At 34.2% G+C, this 18,756-nt stretch overlaps 1 protein-coding gene across 1 annotated transcript in view; it reads right to left on the bottom strand.

The window, feature by feature from the left end:
* Positions 1 to 18,756, bottom strand: part of angpt1 (angiopoietin 1) — a 95,985-nt gene that overhangs the window by 26,031 nt on the left and 51,198 nt on the right. Inside the window, exons 2-6 of the mRNA XM_066715964.1 lie at positions 16,401 to 16,556; positions 15,936 to 16,057; positions 11,304 to 11,536; positions 3,857 to 3,987; positions 2,859 to 2,960 (exon numbers count right to left, since the gene is read on the bottom strand). Coding sequence (XP_066572061.1) covers positions 2,859 to 2,960; positions 3,857 to 3,987; positions 11,304 to 11,536; positions 15,936 to 16,057; positions 16,401 to 16,556 — 744 coding nt within the window. The remainder of the gene's footprint in view (positions 1 to 2,858; positions 2,961 to 3,856; positions 3,988 to 11,303; positions 11,537 to 15,935; positions 16,058 to 16,400; positions 16,557 to 18,756) is intronic.

Raw genomic sequence — 18,756 nt, 5'->3', positions numbered from 1 at the left:
TAAGAAAGGCAGTATGTTAAGGTAAACTCTGAACAGATGTGTTTTGATCAATAAATGTAGAATTTTCATTTCACAAAGACCATACGAAACCACAACATGGTACAAACCAGTACAAAAATGTGGTTGCTTCTACAGCAGTATTCTACAGCAATCTTTTTCCTGGTGTTTGCTTACCCAGTTATTCCATTTTTATTTGCAGTGTTAAGGGGTTACACCATTGATATAAAATATATATGTTTACCAGTCACCAACATCAGGTTAAAACTAATACATTTACCAGCAGTGGGAAGTGTATCATTTTATTCAAACCTTCAAGCCACCTGGCATGTTCAATGCTGTTTGAAGAGCTCCAGACATTCATAATAAGAGTTCTCATCATCTTTCCCCGGGGAGATGTAAAGAAAGAGCCATTGTATGCAAGCATCTTTGCCAGCTAAAAAAGCTACCTTGTTCTGATGTCTCCCTGGAGATGTGCCATCTTCCATTCACAACCACTGTAACCGCTCTACCAAAATCGAAAATGGAGTTGTGGACTTAGTCTCAGTAATTTGACTAATTCCCTGATTTACTTACCTCCATTATATTTCACTCAGTTATTGGATGCATCATAATCTAGCCATTTTTATCCCTGTAGCGTTTTAGATTACATAGCTGGTATGCCATGAGAAATCTCGCAAGCTTTATTGCACAGATCTCCTGCAAAGCTTTAAGTGAATTTGGATTATTTATTTATTTTATTACCTATGCGGTGGTGGAAAAGCTCCTAAATTTCAGAGTGTCTGACACCTTCGGACCTTTCAAAGTGTTTTTAAACCTACACCAGTCTCGAGAGAGGGAAAAGGATGCAATCCATTAAAATGTATTAAAACCCGCAACGACAGCAAGGGACCAGTATATCGACTACATGAAAGTACTCACTGTACTCTTTTCTGCCTTTGTTTTTCTGTGACAAAATGGAATGTATGAAGCTTTTATAGCACAATGTTACATAAATATACACTGAGACGGTTTATTTTCAAAGAACCATAAATACTTAAGGAAAGAAATCTAGTAAAAAATAAAAAGGGCCTAATGATTGTCTATATAATTTGACAACCTTAACTATTTGTATGTGCTCTTAATGTTTCCTTTCGTTTACAAAGCAGTTTAAATCTACTTATTTGCTCTCAGTTTAATTCTTACACTGTGTCCAAGAATATATTACAATGATTTAGCACTTGTTTAGAGATTGCCAAGACTGCAACATAAACAATCATGCTTAATATAGTTTCCTCATCGCTCTCTACAAGGTGCCCTTTCTTACTTTTTTACTTAGCAACCCCACTCTCTATCACACTGTTCTGTGGGTTAATGGGTCAAGTTTCTTTTGGCAATTCCTTCCCCTTAACCTATGCTCTGTCAACTTAAGTCTCTGAGGGGAGGTATTCAACAACTTAGTGATTTGGATCTGAGGCCAGAGTTTGATTTCTTTACATTATAATGCCACTATGCCATTTTACTTTTACTTAATTACATTAAATTTAAATGTAATTAAAAATAAAATACAGAATCCATTTTGGTTCCCTAAATTGTATAATTTATGTTTTACTGAGGGTGTGACTGTCATTGTTTCTGAATATCTCATTGAAAGGGTTTTGATAGGATGGAACTGATATTTCACAATGTAGTGGACACAATTTTTAAGTTGTAATTGAATGTTGTACAGCATTTACAGACGTATTATTAAAAGCTATTGGTGCATAAACATCCATTTCACATTGAAAATAATACAAAATAGGAAAAACAATCAAGTAGTGTAACTGTAATAAGACAGCATAATATGAAATTATCTACACTGAATAAAGGAATCATAACAACAATCACAAATATGTCTATGGTATGTCTGGCTTGAAATGCAATGTGGAATAACATTGGTTTTGCAAAAGCAATTTGTGTGCCAGAGCAAGAGATACTAATACATCATTGCTAATGATAAGGTAAATCCCCGCCTCTATATTTAAAGTATTATGCCACAGCTGGATCTGAAGAATCTGTCAGCATTATCATCTGCTTGCTGAATTTAGAATGTGAAAACATGACCTGCAGATGCTCTCTCGGACTCCACACTGACCTTGCTAAACTGAAGTAAGTGGGGACAGAAAGTAATTTCCAGCAGATACGCTGAAATCCTTCCAAATCAAGTATAAGCCCTCATAAACATCCTCTTCTGTGGCTGTACTGATTTTTGAGACTGCATACAGTAGATAGGAGAACAACCCGTCCTTCGTATTTTGCATTGCATCATGCCTTACCATTGCATAGAATTTCCAAGAACATAGTTTTTTAAATGTAAATACCAGCTGCAATAATCATTTTCCTTTACGACTTTTGAAATCAATCACTGTTGCATAAAAGACTACACTTATAAACAACTTTTTATTTTCATTTATTCAACCCCTGTTACTTGAGAAAGCTCTCCCAAATTCACTTTAAAGGTTACAGTCTCAATGTGGCTCACAGGGTTATTACTGGCAGCACTAGTATGTACCTTATGTGCATTTGGCTACATTTAAGTCCCCTAACCCTAACTCCATCCGAACCTAAAATTAGCTGCACATTTGAACTTAGTAGTGGCTCCTTGGGTTGTATTTATGAAGTATTGTTTGCATACCTTAAATTAATGCTTTGCCAAAAACAGGTAACCGGTAAGGTATGAAGCTTAAACAATCCTTTAATTAAAAAAAAATCAAGCAAAATGTATGAATATGACAGAATCAATTTGGAAACTACAATTTTTACTAACCAGTATAAAACATACTAGAATACTTTCTAGACCTATATAATATCTCAACCATTACTATATAGCATGTTTTCCTTACCATTTTGTACTCCTTCCATGTCCTCTGGAAGTCTACACTGCCATCTTCTCTGTGTTGAATAACTGTCCATCCCCCTCCGGCTGCCTCCATATTACAATATACCTGCCGAGACAAAGTAAATGGCAACAATGCAAACTGTTTGGCAGGATCTTAATTCAAATGTCTCTCTTTGTTTGTGCATATTAAAGACTAATGGGTACAATTAATTGGGTTCATCTCAGAAAGTTTGCCAAGCAAATGTCCTCCTGGTTTTCACCCCATACGATCTTAAAATAATTGTATTTTATTACTGACATAATGGCTGTAAATTACCGATGTTCTTAGATCTTCAGACATTGAGGATTTTAAGTTACCTATAAAACCTGCAGATCTGCAGCTTTGCAGCACCAACTGCACTGTGTGCTTGATCTGAACATGTAACAGGGATTCATCTTCGCTCCCCTGATATAAACACAGTTGAGCTAGACCTATGAGAGTTTTCCACAGTTGAAAACATAACTACAGAAATTAGGGATGTCCTACTGACTTGAGAAGTCCTGAAATTAGAATTCGAATGGCTGCCAACATCCTGTGGTCTGGCAGTTCCCATGTCTGTGGACACCTGTTGTTCATACAGAGTTGCCAGATATATTTCAAGCCTGAGATTAATCTTGAATGAGCCAATAACTACCCAAGGCTGGCTAGCATCCAACAGGTCAGTATAGCATTCAAAACAAATAAAACAAAACAACCAAAACAAAACAAACAAAAATACACCTTTAAAAGTATATTACATTACAAATCAAATAGGTTAGAGAATATTCACAAAAAACTAAACAAAAAAATAGTATTTCTAATACAAATACTATGTAAATTACATAATTATTTTATACTTTTGAGTTAGTGGGAACTTACCTTTCTAAGTTACTTACTATAAACTTACTAGTGGAAGCAATTCAGTTATCTAGTTGGGTTGTCTCCATTGTGTATACCAGAAATCAGTTAAAACCACAATTTACCTTTTTAGTCTCCAGCATGTTGTTGATATGTATAGTATACACTCCACTTCTGTTAAATCCAGCATGATAAATATCTGCACAATCTCTAAACTTCTTGTCCTCTTCTGCCCGTTTTGTGCTGTTTGGAACCACTGTTCAGAAATAAAACACCACTTAGATGAACAATGTAAATGCTGTTAAGAGTTTGATATTAATGATTAAAAGCGATTAAAATTACAACAGGATCTCATTTTCATGTCTGATTCAAAGAAGGTGTGCAATGAGTTGACATGTTTACCCTACCATTGGGTCCACATGAATCTAAACTGTTGAATATCATATGACTGACAATAAAAAAACTTCAGGAAGTGAGTAAAACAACAAGTGCAAGTGTAAATGTGTTTTTCAACTAAAAAACCTTATACCTCTGGGCAAAGAGATCCCCCAACTTTTAAATAGTTTGAATATGCCAGCTGTTCATCTATTTCCATCTGTGGATAATTATGGCCGGGATATTTTGAAACCAAGCAAAGAGCTAAGGACTAAATACAAGCTATAAATTTCAAGTTCCTGTTATAACAAGTGGTTTATATTTACCCTGTGAGTCTCAAATCTTTCAATGGAAATTCCTCCTGATTTTACAAGCCGTTCATCTCAGATTCAAACTAATGTTTTTACTGTTGAAATTGTTTATGCACAGAGATATAGCTGGAAAGTGAAGTATGTCAGAATTCCTTACATACCTCTTTGATCCCTTCTAATCTAGAGGTTCCTCAAAGAATGAGGTATTAGACCAAATTATTATTTCAATGATTTAACAAGTATTGAGTGTCGATGCCAAGAATCCCCCACAGTGACAGGTTGACAGAGCGTAACCTTGTACATTGTAGACTGCCATAACAGTGGTAGCTTTGTGAAAACAAAAAATGGACTGCAAACTGGGTCTCAACTTCTTTTTGTCCACCAGGATGATATTGAATGTACAATAGGTAGCATGCCGATATTTCCAGAAACAATGGACACTTGAATATACTCAAACATACCCTGATTGGCAGGGTACCTGTACCAAGCAGTTGAACCTGTACCAGTGTATCAATCATACAGGAGTAGCAGACGATTTTATTAATATTTTATGAACAAGTGTTTTGGGTTGTTTTCCTCTGAATGGTGTGCAGGTCTGTTGTATAACAGCCCCGCAGAGACAATCAGTAGGAAGGAGAACACGACTGAGTTAATGTTTGCCCATTTAAAAGTTAAATAAATGAATAAATAAATACAGCAGATTTGGGTTTCCCTCTAAAACATTAAGGACTGATTTAATAAATGCGTCCATAAGCCCATAAATGCCATGACTGAAACGTGCACCTTTTAGTTAAAATAAAACCTGCTATATTGTAGCTGCTGTTACAGTATGATTAATTGTGAAACGTTCGTGTGTATTTTGTTTCAGCTGTAACTTGCCCTGGTTAAGGATGTCTGCTAAGTAAATTTAAAATAATACGGCAAAAAGTGTTGTTTGCAGTTACAAATATATAGTAAGAGTAATAAGTTATGGGAGTCAAGTTTAAAATTTCAGTTTAAAATACATATCTACTAGCACATATCTTGATGATGATTACAACAACAATAATAATAATAATAATAATAATAATAATAATAATAATAATAATAATAATAATAATAATCAATAGCAAATATTTATTTTTATTGTTACACATGGAAACTTTTTTTTAACTGTAACGTAATGCTTTTCTGAATATAATGTTGTCTATACACAATTAGCTCTTCCTAATATCTCTTAACAGAAACGTGTATTTATTACGCTGTCTCCAATCATGTAAAGCATAAAGAATACAATAGACACAAAACTCCTTTCCACGTCAGGCTCTATCGCTTGTAGTGTTCTCTATCTTTCTTTTTAAAACGCAACACAAACCAAACCCACAATTGCTCTGCTCCTCCCACAACAAATGATGAACTTCCGACAACGGCACGGACACTTAAGCCAGTGGAACCGAAGCATTAGTTATTGGCATTACAGACTACAAAGCACTGTCCCATTGATCAAATGAGTATCTGGAAGAATTTCGAAGCTATCAATTCCACTCCAGAACAAGAACATCTAGCTGCCAGTAATTCTGTTGCAGTACGTGGTGTTGCAGCTTACTTCCAGGTTCTTTCCATAGGTGTCATGTGAGGTGACAAGCTTGGACAAGAAACAATTTTAAAAGGTTGACACTGCAGATCTTATGAAAATTGACTCCACTGTCCCGGTCGTCCATCAGTGAGATAAGCCATAACTATTAACACGTCCTCTATAGACACGAAGAACTGTCAGCTGATGCTAGAGTACTGTGCCTCACACACACCAAACTCTATCCAGTTCATCTGGGGTGGAGTAAAAGGACTCAGGTTTGGCCCTGCATTTAGTTCTATACTGTTTGTAAAGACAACAGTATTTTAGCAGATAGAGAAATGCAATATTTGTATATCCATTTTTTCTCAAACTTCGGTTTAATTCAGAAAAAGTGTTTATATTATTTATTTATTAATGTATTTTTTGGCAGAAGTCTCCTAAGAATTGAAACCCACTGAAATGTAAATATCATTAAACTTTGCATAATTTTTAAATATGCAACTTTCTATGCATATGTCTTGCCAAACATGTATTTCATCAAAGTAAATGCATCTTGGGGACAGCACATCACATTTCAAGAAAGTGGACATGTTAATACCCCAGTTTTCTGTATCTCGCATGTCTCTCAGATAAATTTAGCGAACAAAACAAACATGACTGAAATTAAGCAAACAGATGGTACACTGTAAATATTTGCCAAGCAATTTCCTCTAATTCATTTTTGCCCTTTCTGGAGCTTTTTTGGTTACCATTACAAGGTAAATTGCATATTATCGCAGCTTGAGATACAAGAAATACGAACAAAAAGTTGATATAACCGGCTTGTGAGTGTGTGATGACAAAGCACAAGAACATAGAAAATGTATTTCTAGGAGCATTGTAGCAATTAACCAAACCACTTTCAACAAGTGCAAAACCAGACAAAAAAAAGTCCTTTGAGATTTGGATAACTTGAATGTTATCGTGATTTATGTGGTTCATTAGGTCAGTAATAGAATATTCTAAAATATTATTTAAGAATCACAGATATTTAGGAGAGTTATAAAGCAAAGGTCAGTCACCATTATATTGAACAAGATGCATGTGTGCTATTGAAGATTTGGTAATAATTACGTGAAAATTGTACCCATAAGTTTCCTTACCACATCAAAGAAAATGTCAATACAAAATATAATGTCGTCTAAAGAGGAAGGAGCCAAAATAAATGCTTCTGATATTGTTTTAAATGTTTTAGAATGGGTACTTTTTGCAGGAAACACATCATTCCCCTTTTAAAAAAGAGATTTTACATGTTTTTAATTAGGGCATATCATTATAATCTTGTAATACATTTTTTGGATATGTGTGGGGCTTGTGGGACAGATTACCCAGAAAATGATTATTCAGCAATACTTGTATTTTTTTTTTATTTTCTACTTGTTTTGCAATACAAATCTATTATATTGTATATAAATTGTCTCCAGCGATTACTTTTCTCATTCGAGCAGTTTACTTTTTATTTATTTTTCTGATTTGTCGACTGATTTTCCCTACTCCATACTATATACAAATCAAGACAATTGGCAATCATGCAGAAAAACATGCTCAGGCTTATAGCCTATATATATAATATAATATATAATAGATACTATTCAGGCTTATATAACAATATATATATATATATATATATATATATATATATATATATATATATGCCTGAGACTGTTTTACTGCATGATCACCAATTGTTAAGTAGTGTGGAGTGGGGAAAAACAGCTGACAATCAGAAGTAAACTTCTTGGATGTATACACAAGTTGGAGCACAAAATGTTTGAATAATTTTAATTCATTCATTCATTTCAAACTACCTAGTGAGTGAGAGAGAATAATTCAACAGCATTGTATTAACATGAAGATAAAATAATCAGAATCGGAAATAGGAATCCCATTACACCTAATGAACTGCAAATTATTATAGTTTATGCTTTTCAGTTTAGAACATTATACTTATATACATTTAGGTCCATAAATATTTGGACAGTGATACAATAGTCATTATTTTGGCTCTGTACGCCACCACAATGGATTTGAAAGGAAACACTTAAGATGTGCTTTAAGTGAAGACTTTCATCTTTAATTTGATGGTCATTACATTTAAATTGTGTGAACGGTGTAGGAACCCATTTTTTTATGGTCCCCCCAAATATAGGGGCTCAAAAGTATTTGGACAAACTAACATAATCATTAATTAAATTGTGAGTTTCAATACTTGGTTGCAAATCCTTTGCAGTCAATGTCTGCCTGAAGTCTGGAACCCATAGACCTCACCAGATGCTGGGTTTTCTTCCCTGGTTATGCTCTGCCAGGCCTGTACTGCAGCTGTCTTTAGTTCCTGCTTGTTCTCGGGGCATTTTGCCTTCAGTTTTGCCTTCAGCAAGTGAAATGCTGCTCAATTTGATTCAGGTCAGGTGACTGACTTGGCCATTGCAGAACATTCCACTTCTTCAAATTAAAAAAGTCTTGGGTTGCTTTCGCAGTATGCTTCGGGTCATTGTCCATCTGCACTGTGAAGCGCCGTCCAATGAGTTTTGAAGAATTTGTCTGAATCTGAGCAGATAATATAGCCCTAAACACTACATAATTCATCCTGCTGCTTTTGTCAGCAGTCACATCATCAATAAATACAAGGGAACCAGTTTCCTTGGCAGCCATACATGCCCATGCCATAACATGCTTCACAGATGAGGTGGTATGCTTCGGATCATGAGCAGTTCCTTCCCTTCTCCATTCTCTTCTCTTACCATCATTCTGGTACAAGTTGAACTTTGTCTCATCTGTCCATAGGATGTTGTTCCAGAACTGTACCGGGTTCTTTAGATGACTCTAATCTGGTCTTCCTGTTTATATCTTGTGGTAAACCCTCTGTATTTACTCTGGTGAAGTCTTCTCTTGACTGTTGACTATGACACAAATACGCCTACCTCCTGGAGGGTGTTCTTGATCTGGCCAACTGTTCTGAAGGGGTTTTTCTTCACCAGGGAAATAATTCTGTTGTCCACCACAGTTGTTTTCTATGGTCTTCTTGGCCTTTTGGTGTTCCTGAGCTCACCAGTGCATTCTTTCTTTTTAAGAATGTACCAAACAGTTGATTTGGCCACACCTAATGTTTTTGCTATCTCTCTGATTGGTTTGTTTTGAGTCAGTCACCTAACCTGAATCCAACTGAGCAGCATTTCACTTGCTGAAGGCAAAACTGAAGGCAAAACAACCCCAAGAACAAGCAGGAACTAAAGACAGCTGCAGTGCAGGCCTGGCAGAGCATCACCAGGGAAGAAACCCAGCATCTGGTGATGTCTATGGGTTCCAGACTTCAGGCAGACATTGACTGCAAAGGATTTGCAACCAAGTATTGAAACTCACAATTTAATTCATGATTATTATTTTTATTTCTTGGCAGACACCCTTATCCAGGGTGATTATGCTAGTTTGTCCAATTACTTTTGAGCCCCTAAAATAGGGGGGACCACATATAAAAATGGGTGTAATTCCTACACCATTTACCCAATTTGGATGTAACTACCCTCAAATTAAAGATCTACAATTAAAACACATCTTGATTGTTTCCTTTCAAATCCATTGTTGTGGTGTACAGAGCCAATTGTGTCACTGTCCAAATATTGATGGACCTAACTTTGTGTGTGTTTGTGTGTATATATATATTCATATAAGTATCGTTCATAGCCTGTTCAAGCTCTCTGATATTTAATATTTTCTTTAATGTCCTGTCACAGTAAGTATGATTTGTAATTCTGTTATTTAAAATATATATATATATATATATATATATATATATATATATATATATATATATATATATATATATATATATAAACATCTGTGGATTTGAGATCCTGTTGTAAGACATTTTATAATGAAATGAAAGGAGCCACCTCCTCGAGATAAGAAAACATGGTGATATGCTCACATTGTAATGAATGTATACTAAAGTAAATTAAATGGCACACAATATGATAGATTGCAATTGAAAACATGTACACCTTTCCATTTGAAAACTACTCTCTTTAAAAGCCTTGTTGTATGAGTTTGAAGAAAGATGTGTGCTCTCCATCAACTGCAATGCCACTCATTAAGAGACATCATGTGAGGAACCACATGTTAAACAATTAACTTTATCAAAGATATTTCCCCCAAAGACCGTTGTGTCCCCAGAGTTGCATTTCAGAATGAAGAATTTAAGCAGGGATGAACTTGCGACCTTTATGCGCCACACATTTCAGTGGTGCCATGTTGAAAATAATGACTGACCTCAACGGGACAGTCGCAATGTCTCATTTCACTCCTCTCATATTAAGTCAGCCATACATCTTGCAGAAGTCTTTTCAGTACACTGAGCAGAAACTCTCCCCTTTCCGACAAAGCAGTGCTGAAGTGTGTCACCTGACAGGTTCTTACTTTACCCATATGGGGTCTTCTCATTTTCCTACCAGGGGGCAAGTATTAGAGCTTTGCATTCAGTCATATTGTAGATTCATTTTAGTGATTTACTTCGTCTACAAAGGAGTAACAGCAGGGAGCTAATGCTGAGCATGTGTGGGGACAGGATCCAATGGATTTGTGTTTATTTGCATGTGTCCTTCTATGTTAGATAGAGAGCTGTCTACATGCCTCATTTCCCCTTACATTTTAAGATCCAAAGGAAACAAACTCAATCTCGAGGAGAACGCCGTGTGAAGTGCGGCAACAAAATGTTTTTCTTCTCACTCCTGAGGTGTTGCACTAAAGAAGTTCTATTTCCACATCCGCATTCAATGATGTGTGACCAATGGTGGGAAAAAAGCAATAGGCATTATTTAGACATTGAGTGACCCTTACTATTCCAGTTCTGTTGCTACTCGAATGGAAGTAGACAAAAATGAAATCCACCTTCCCGCATAATCACAGAATTTAGGGAAGCATGAACAAAAAGAAAATATTACAGCAGATGTACTGGTACAATACCTATATATTTACATACTATTTTATTTTTTAAATGGACGTCGCCAAAGAAAAACACATCTTTTCTTATTTTCTTGAACTACAGAAAAATCTCAGACGATAATGTAATCGTGTACGTCACGTGTACAAAAAAACAGTTTCCTAATGTTCTTTGTGGGTTTTAAATTGCTCTCAGGCCTCTCCATGTCACGAATCACTCTAAGAGCAACATTAATTCCTCATAATTCCGGCTTATTTGGGAGAATCGGGACCTTTCCAAGAGCCCAATGGCACAGAGTGAGGAAAGCTAGACCCTTGTTTTGCTTCTGCAGAGGAAATAAGGGAGTTAGGCCTTACCTCCGTCTTTGGAGCAGAGGTTAACGAGGCTGTGCACCGTCTCCATGAGCTCAAGCTGCTGCTTCTGCAGGATGCTGTTGTTGCCTGTTGCCTTGTTGAGCTGCTTTTCCAACTCCTGGATAATGTTACTCTGACGGCCCACCAAGTCCTGGAGACTGGTTTTCTCATCCCTCAGGGCCTCCAGCTCCTCCTTGTGCTTGTCGTCCATTTCCAACATTTTGTTCTCCAGAAAACTGAGAAGAAATATTTTTTCCTTAGCCCTTTGGTCTTTTTCCTTCCTAGTACTAATGATTCTAACAAGTGATTCTCACAACTTCAGAAAATCTCTTGGCCAAAATATACATATTAATAATATAAATTATAACAATGGAAGTACTTGCACACATTTTTTAAGGTTCAATGATGTTGCAAATATATTTAGTAGCTTTAATAGCTTTCATATTAACTGTGCTACACCATATCACATTCTTAATGAAATAAATACCAAAAATATTATATTGAAATGATTTCATAATTCATAATTATAATCAGATGATAAACCTATTAAAGTATTAAACAAATATTATAGTTAAATGAGGTGGTATCTGTGTTGATTAACTAATAACAAGAGAATATAATAGATCAAACGCCAGTATCTTACTGAAGAAATAGAAATAAATGTATTTTTTGTATCTAATAATAATGCCAATAATTTTGAGACTTTTTCTTAGCAGAGACTATTCTTGTAGGTTTCTTGTTACAGTTACTTCTGCCAAATGTTTGCAACTTGTTGAATACATTCACACTTGGACAGGGACAACATACATTTTGTGAAAACAATGGGTTTTACATAATCCATTGTTTACATTTCCTGTTGAATAAGCATCCACCACAAATTGCAGTATGCTATCACACTTTTAATGCGATTAAACAAACAAAAAAAAAAAAATTGAAGATTTTATTGTATTTTATGGTTTGTGTTCTAAACCACTCTATGTGGGAGAGACCAGCAATGCTGGAAAAGCTACTTTAAAAAAGTAGCTAACTAAAGCTATAAGCTACTCCTGAAAAACATAGATAGCTACAGTATAAGATACTTTGGGAAAAAAGTAGCTGGCCACATTATAAGATACTTTGGGGAAAAAACAACCAGCTACAGCTATAGCTACTTTTAAAAGTAGCTTGATACTTTCAAATCTAATTTTTAAATATATAGATATGCCTGATCAAACAAAATCAAACACTAAATAGTAGCAGGTATTGAACAGTGGTTTCATAACAGGTAATTGAATCCTTCACACAAAGCATGTTGTGTATTTGCCAGGGCTCCAATAATATAATATTTCAACCCTGAAAACACTGTCTGACAAAATTTACGATTGGAGAAATGTCAAAGATGCTTGCAATGCTTATGCAACCATATACTTCCTAGCATAGCCTTGTAAACTCTTGTTGATATGACATAATAACATTTCAAAGTGGGAATCTGAGAAGGCATTCACAGGCTGCACACTCAGGCAAACCTGTGTTGAATGTGATGAACACATTCTTCTCACAGTAGATTTGTTTTAAAGTTATTAAAAACATATATCTTTACATTTACAACTTCTGCACCAGAGCTGGGCAGCCTCTGGTACCTTCATTCCAGAACATTTGAAATAATTGCTCTAGCACACCTCTCAATCATATCAATTTGTATATAATAATGTAATTAAGAGTGTTTAGTACAGGATTAGCATTTTTAGAGTTGAATGGCTCCATACTCAAATGAATACCATACACACACTATTATCGAGCCTTTGAATAAAATGCCATAAACACAGCACACGTGATTTTAAAGAGGTTGTGCGTCTAAAGTCAGAATCCAAAAATGTATTTAAAATAGGCTTAACTCACCGTTATAAGTTCTTGTAGTTTTGACACTTACAGGTATCATTTATTTAGTTTGCAAAGCTCACAGGCAAATGCACATCCTTTCTCCATTACAAACTCACACTTTATTACACTTTTAAAATATGGCCAAGGTTCAACTCCGGCTCCTGATGCAATTCTCAGATCTTCATTGGCACTTTCAGGCATAAGCTGCCCCTTACTGTAGTATTGTTTTCAAATGTTCCTACTACTTTACCTTTTTAGCTAAATGATAAATTACCAATATTTAATTAATTTGTTGACAGCACCTTGATAGGAAAGCCAATCTGTGTTATGCATTTTGTGCAGCAATAGGCAAAATATAATACAGTAAATATATGGTTTATGTAGTTTTCTGCACTTTAAGCATAATATCTGGATAATAGATCGGCCTAACTGAATCGTTTAGTGTAGAGTTAAAACAGTTAAGAAGACATCTCTCAGCAATCTTCACATGTATAGCTAAAATCAACTTTTGTGCTTATCAAAATAACAACCTTGATCTTCAGTAGTCAATTACTAGTGTTTAGCATCATAGCCATACTAGAGACAGGCCAGCGATGTAAGGTCAGCTCAGTTATTTCAAACCCCTCCCCTCAAGGAAGCTTTTTCTGAGCTCTTGCACAAATACTAATTTTAAATAAAAACACCACAGTGTATATTGTTTTTATTTGCAATTTTCAGGTAGGTCAATGTTTTGATTTAGTCTAGGCGCTTGTGTGTGTATGTTTTCTAGTTGAACTTGTATGCATGTGTGTCAATCATGCTTTAAACTAACTATTCTATTTAAAGTATCCATAAAAACCCCTTTCAAGAGTTGGCAAAAAGCAAAGTAATATTTTCAAGGTCTGTTTTCACAGTACTGTATATTTTAATCACTAACCTCTACAAGTCAATAATTGCAAAATCTGATTTTATTGAAGCATCTGACTAAGAGACATTTGCTGTGGGAACTTTATTTATAAGCCCAAATGGGAATTTACTTTTTATAAGGCTGAATTTCTCGAGCAAATGTAACAATTTACCAAGAAAGTATGCCTCTTTTCCAAGCAAAATGAAATCAAATTAAATAAAAACAATTGCTTTGGTGCAACTTTCATTTATAAGCGGCTTTTGAAAAAAGGCACAATTTTGAATTAGATAGATGATGACAATCTGATGGCTACAAAAAATAAACAATTAAATATATATTACTTCTTGCTTTTATATTGTATTTCCAGATTAGACTATTGCTTAATTCACATTTAAATAACTGACTAAATAAATTCAACTTTTTTCATTTGCGAAATTAAACTCTATTTTTAAGAAATAATACCCTATTGTTTGTTGGTTATTGTTCCCTAGTTATTTCAAATCACATATAAGGGAAAGGATAAACAAAACAACAACAAAAACAGACAATGATATTGCTCTTGCTAAATATACATATATATGTGCTCATAAAGTATTTTAAACTTTTTTTTATTTGTATACCTTTATAAGATTGATTTTAAACAGTTTTGGCAGCTCACAAAACAGTATTTTGTTTATTTGTTTTAGATGTTTATTGATAATTTATAAATTAAATTATAAATGGTTCCTAACTGGTTTATAAACTATTTACCAATCATGTATTAATGACACGATAATATAAAGTGTTACTATTATTCTTATTTTTACAAATGGCATCAATATTAAGTATTTTTTGCAAAATTGTTAAGCATTGTTTAAACCTAGGTAAGAATTATTCCAGAAGTATAATTTGGACTGCTTAAAAAAAAGCAAAACAAATACCATAACTAACTACATTGTCCTCTCCTGCATCGTCCAAGTAACTGGGTGATTAGCTGGCAAACCGGACCACATTTTCTTTTTAAAATTAGGCTGTAAATAGATATCTATGGGATGAAGCCGATAACCACCTACATCATTTTGAGCTGCATTACAATTAAATGATCAGCATTTAAAACTATACTGTACTGTACTGAATCGTGATTAATCTTGAGAAATATACATTATCTAATCACCACTAAACATGTATGTCACCAAATATTATGCATAATGCTATGGTAACCTAAAAAGGAAACTAATCTATCATTTGTTTTTTTTCCATTGGCTACATTTACTTGAACTAGAAATGAGCATTTCGGTTCTCTTGATTATGGTCTAATTAAACGTTGATCCATATAATATATTACTTTATGTAATTGTAAAAAGCAATTTGTCACCCAGCTGCATTTCTCGTCTTATTGTAAAGATGCTATTGTGTTTTAGACCAAATCAAAACTTTGACCTGCTTGCCATTTGCAAAATATAAGTGTGTACCCTATGATATTTGTATGTATAAACAGAAGTAATTGTCTTCTGACAGTAAGTTCAATTGTAAATTACAATCTCATATGCCATGGTTTAATTTATTGTCAGGAGAAACCATCTCCTACCTATAAATATAAATCTGATAAGGTACAAGCTTGTGATTTGAGATTCACCTATAAGCCAAACATTTGTTACCTCAATATATATATATATATATATATATATATATATATATATATATATATATATATATATATACACACTTTGGTGATATTGTTAATACTTATCCTTGCAAATTAATTTATGATAGGAATCGAAAATGTTCAATGCAATATCAAATGTACTGTTAGTGGCAAAAGCAAATCAAATAAAACGATAATACATATATCTGTGGAAACACTACTCTCATAGACAAAATATATTCAAGATGGGCACAAGATGCATTACCTGTTTTTCTCATGAAGTTTGCTGATTTCATTTGTTTGAACTAATAACTGTTTTTCCAGTTTGTTTGTTGACAATGAATTCTCTAGCAGCTGAATTTCCAGTCTAGATGTCTGATTCAAAACCTTTAAAAACAAATTAAAGAAAGTGTCTCTTACTTGTATTTATAACCCAAACATTTTAGTCACAAAAGTAACAAAAACATACAAAAACATTTGTTGTATTATTATAATTATTATAAACAAAGTAAAATAGCCTTTCTTTTGTAAACACTAGTGCCTTCATTTTAATATATAAAATGAACATCATATTTTCATGACTGTTCACATTTACCTTTTTTTAATGGTAAATGCGTAATTAAACAAATATTTTTCTTGGATCATTCAGGCAAAACCCTCACTGGCTTTGGGTTGTTAAAAGTGAAATAGCTGAGGAAATGGTGTGTGGAATGTGTCCTATGGGACGTACCTGCGTCTCAACATCTGTCAGTTTTCGTGTCTGTTCTGCTGTCTGGCTCAACAGACTGGTCCCAATTTCCAACATGGTAGCTGTGTGGTTGTGAACAGCATTCTGTTGAATCTGAGCCATCTCCTTCTTCATGTTCTCCTGAATATAGTTTTCAATCTGTATAAACAGACAAACAGAATAACTGAAAACTGTATACATAAAACAACATTGTTACCTTTGGGAAAAGTCTGCTTCAAATATCTTACATATCACACTGGGATGCTGGTGTAATATTTTGTGATCCTTATTGAGAACTGATTAATCTATCACTGCTTTGAGATGTTTGTGTGTGAGAGAGGGCAGTATCCAAAGTCAGTTTAAAAATGAACAAACTCAGGACAGGACATAATATACACTGCATGTTATGAGACGTTTTCAACCAAACTGTTTAAATAGAAACATTTTTGGGGTTACCTTAATCTTTTGGCCATGTTGGGCAACAATTATTATTTTTGTCATTTAGCTGATGCTCTTATCCAGGGCAACTTACATTTGTACCCATTTATACAGCTGGGCATTTCACTGGAGCAATCTAAGTGAAGCACCTTGCTCAAGGGTACAACAGCACTGTCCCACCCAGGATATGAACCCACAACCTTCCAGTTATGAGTCCAGAGCCCTAACCACTACTCATCAATTGCTAAAGCTGTAGTGATAAACAGTTCATACTGATTGGAATATGCTGAAGCAAACCTGTTTTTTGTCTCCTGCATATGTGGAAAGTAATATTTGTAATTATTCTTTATAAGGACATTAGCAACGTTGACTGTTCTGCAAAAAGCAGATTTTTGCATTCACCTTTAAGCCACAGTAAAAACTAATCCTTTCAAATAACTCAAATGGCATCATGCCAGTATTGTACTTCTAACAAAGCAGATACCAAAGTAGGTACCAAAGTAGTCGTAATGATAAACCCGTAAATACCTATGGTTTCTGTTACAGTATATAGAATGTATTTTAAAATACAATGAGTCTTTGTAAGTAGCTCATCTATCCAATTTGTAAAAACCTTTTAAAATGTTTTTTTATATATATATATATAAACATCAGTACACAACACTGAAAATATTAATTACTCAAAAACTTATGATTTCAGCATCCACTGTGAAAAGCAACTATGATTCCTTGAGTTATAATTTGATTTTTACATATCTAGGAGCACTTTCCCATACACTAGGACATGTGAAGACAGGGAAAAACACAGGGGTTTAACTAGAAGCCTACAAATTAATGATAATTGACCATCTACTGTAAAATGTTTTTTCTAGTTTTATTTCAGAAAAGCTCAAGGTTAATATACATCAACCACTACTCGTGAATTTTCGTTGACAACTCAAAGCCAAAAACATAATTTAAGTTCATTTTTAAATACCACACAAAACCAAAATATGCCCTGAGGGATCTAATTATCTGTATTTAGTTCTTATTAACATGGACACTTAAATACTGTGAAATAAATTAGCGCCATCCAGTAGGAGATATGTAAAGCTTAAATAGAACCCATCCCTTGACAAAACATAGCCAAGAAAACATCAGGGAATAATGAAGATTTAATTATCACTTAAGAATTAGTCATTTAAACCGTAGCTGAATTTGAATTAAACCATTCCTCAAAGCACCATAACATAACATAACATCATGACGTGCACAAATCTGCCAGTTCAATTGTAAACCACCCAGGTTGTAAGTATATGGCTGAAGACAGATGCAGATACACAAGAAGGAGTCAGAAGCTGAATATACAGCATAAGGAACACAAAGACTTCCCTCTCATGTATTATGAATTAATATTTTAAGATCTTTTCATCCACCCTCAAACTTTGTGCATCATCCTTAAAACACCCTGATTATGTGAAAATATGATCTATTTGTATTATTAGTAGTAGTAGTCGTAGTAACAGCAGCAGTCTTATGTATTACACGTATATTGCTGGAAAGAATCTTTTCTAATGTTTCAGTTAATTAACTCTAAAGCAGTTATATAATAAGTATGGATTCTAAAAATATATTCCTGACATGTTTTAACATAATTTACAGCATCTGCTGTTTCTAAGCATAATAATATAAAAGTTGAGACTGCATAAACATTCCATGCTGTGCTCTGTGTCTGTTCTTGGAATAAGGCATTGAAATATGACTTGAATCATATATATATTTTAAATATCTCACTCAGTCTTAATCTACAATACCTACATCAATGACTTCGCAGCTGGTCTGGTTTAAGGGTTTAAGGGACAATTTGGATTGTCTAAACAATTTATTTAAATAAATGACTAATCGAACCTAATTAATTTCCACGTTTAAGTCCTTCCTTCTT

Source organism: Amia ocellicauda, chromosome 10 (genome assembly GCF_036373705.1).
Source record: "Amia ocellicauda isolate fAmiCal2 chromosome 10, fAmiCal2.hap1, whole genome shotgun sequence".
NCBI classification, from domain to species: Eukaryota; Metazoa; Chordata; class Actinopteri; order Amiiformes; family Amiidae; genus Amia; species Amia ocellicauda.
The sequence above is the reverse complement of the archived record's forward strand: the minus strand, read 5'-3'. Positions and strand labels throughout refer to the sequence as shown.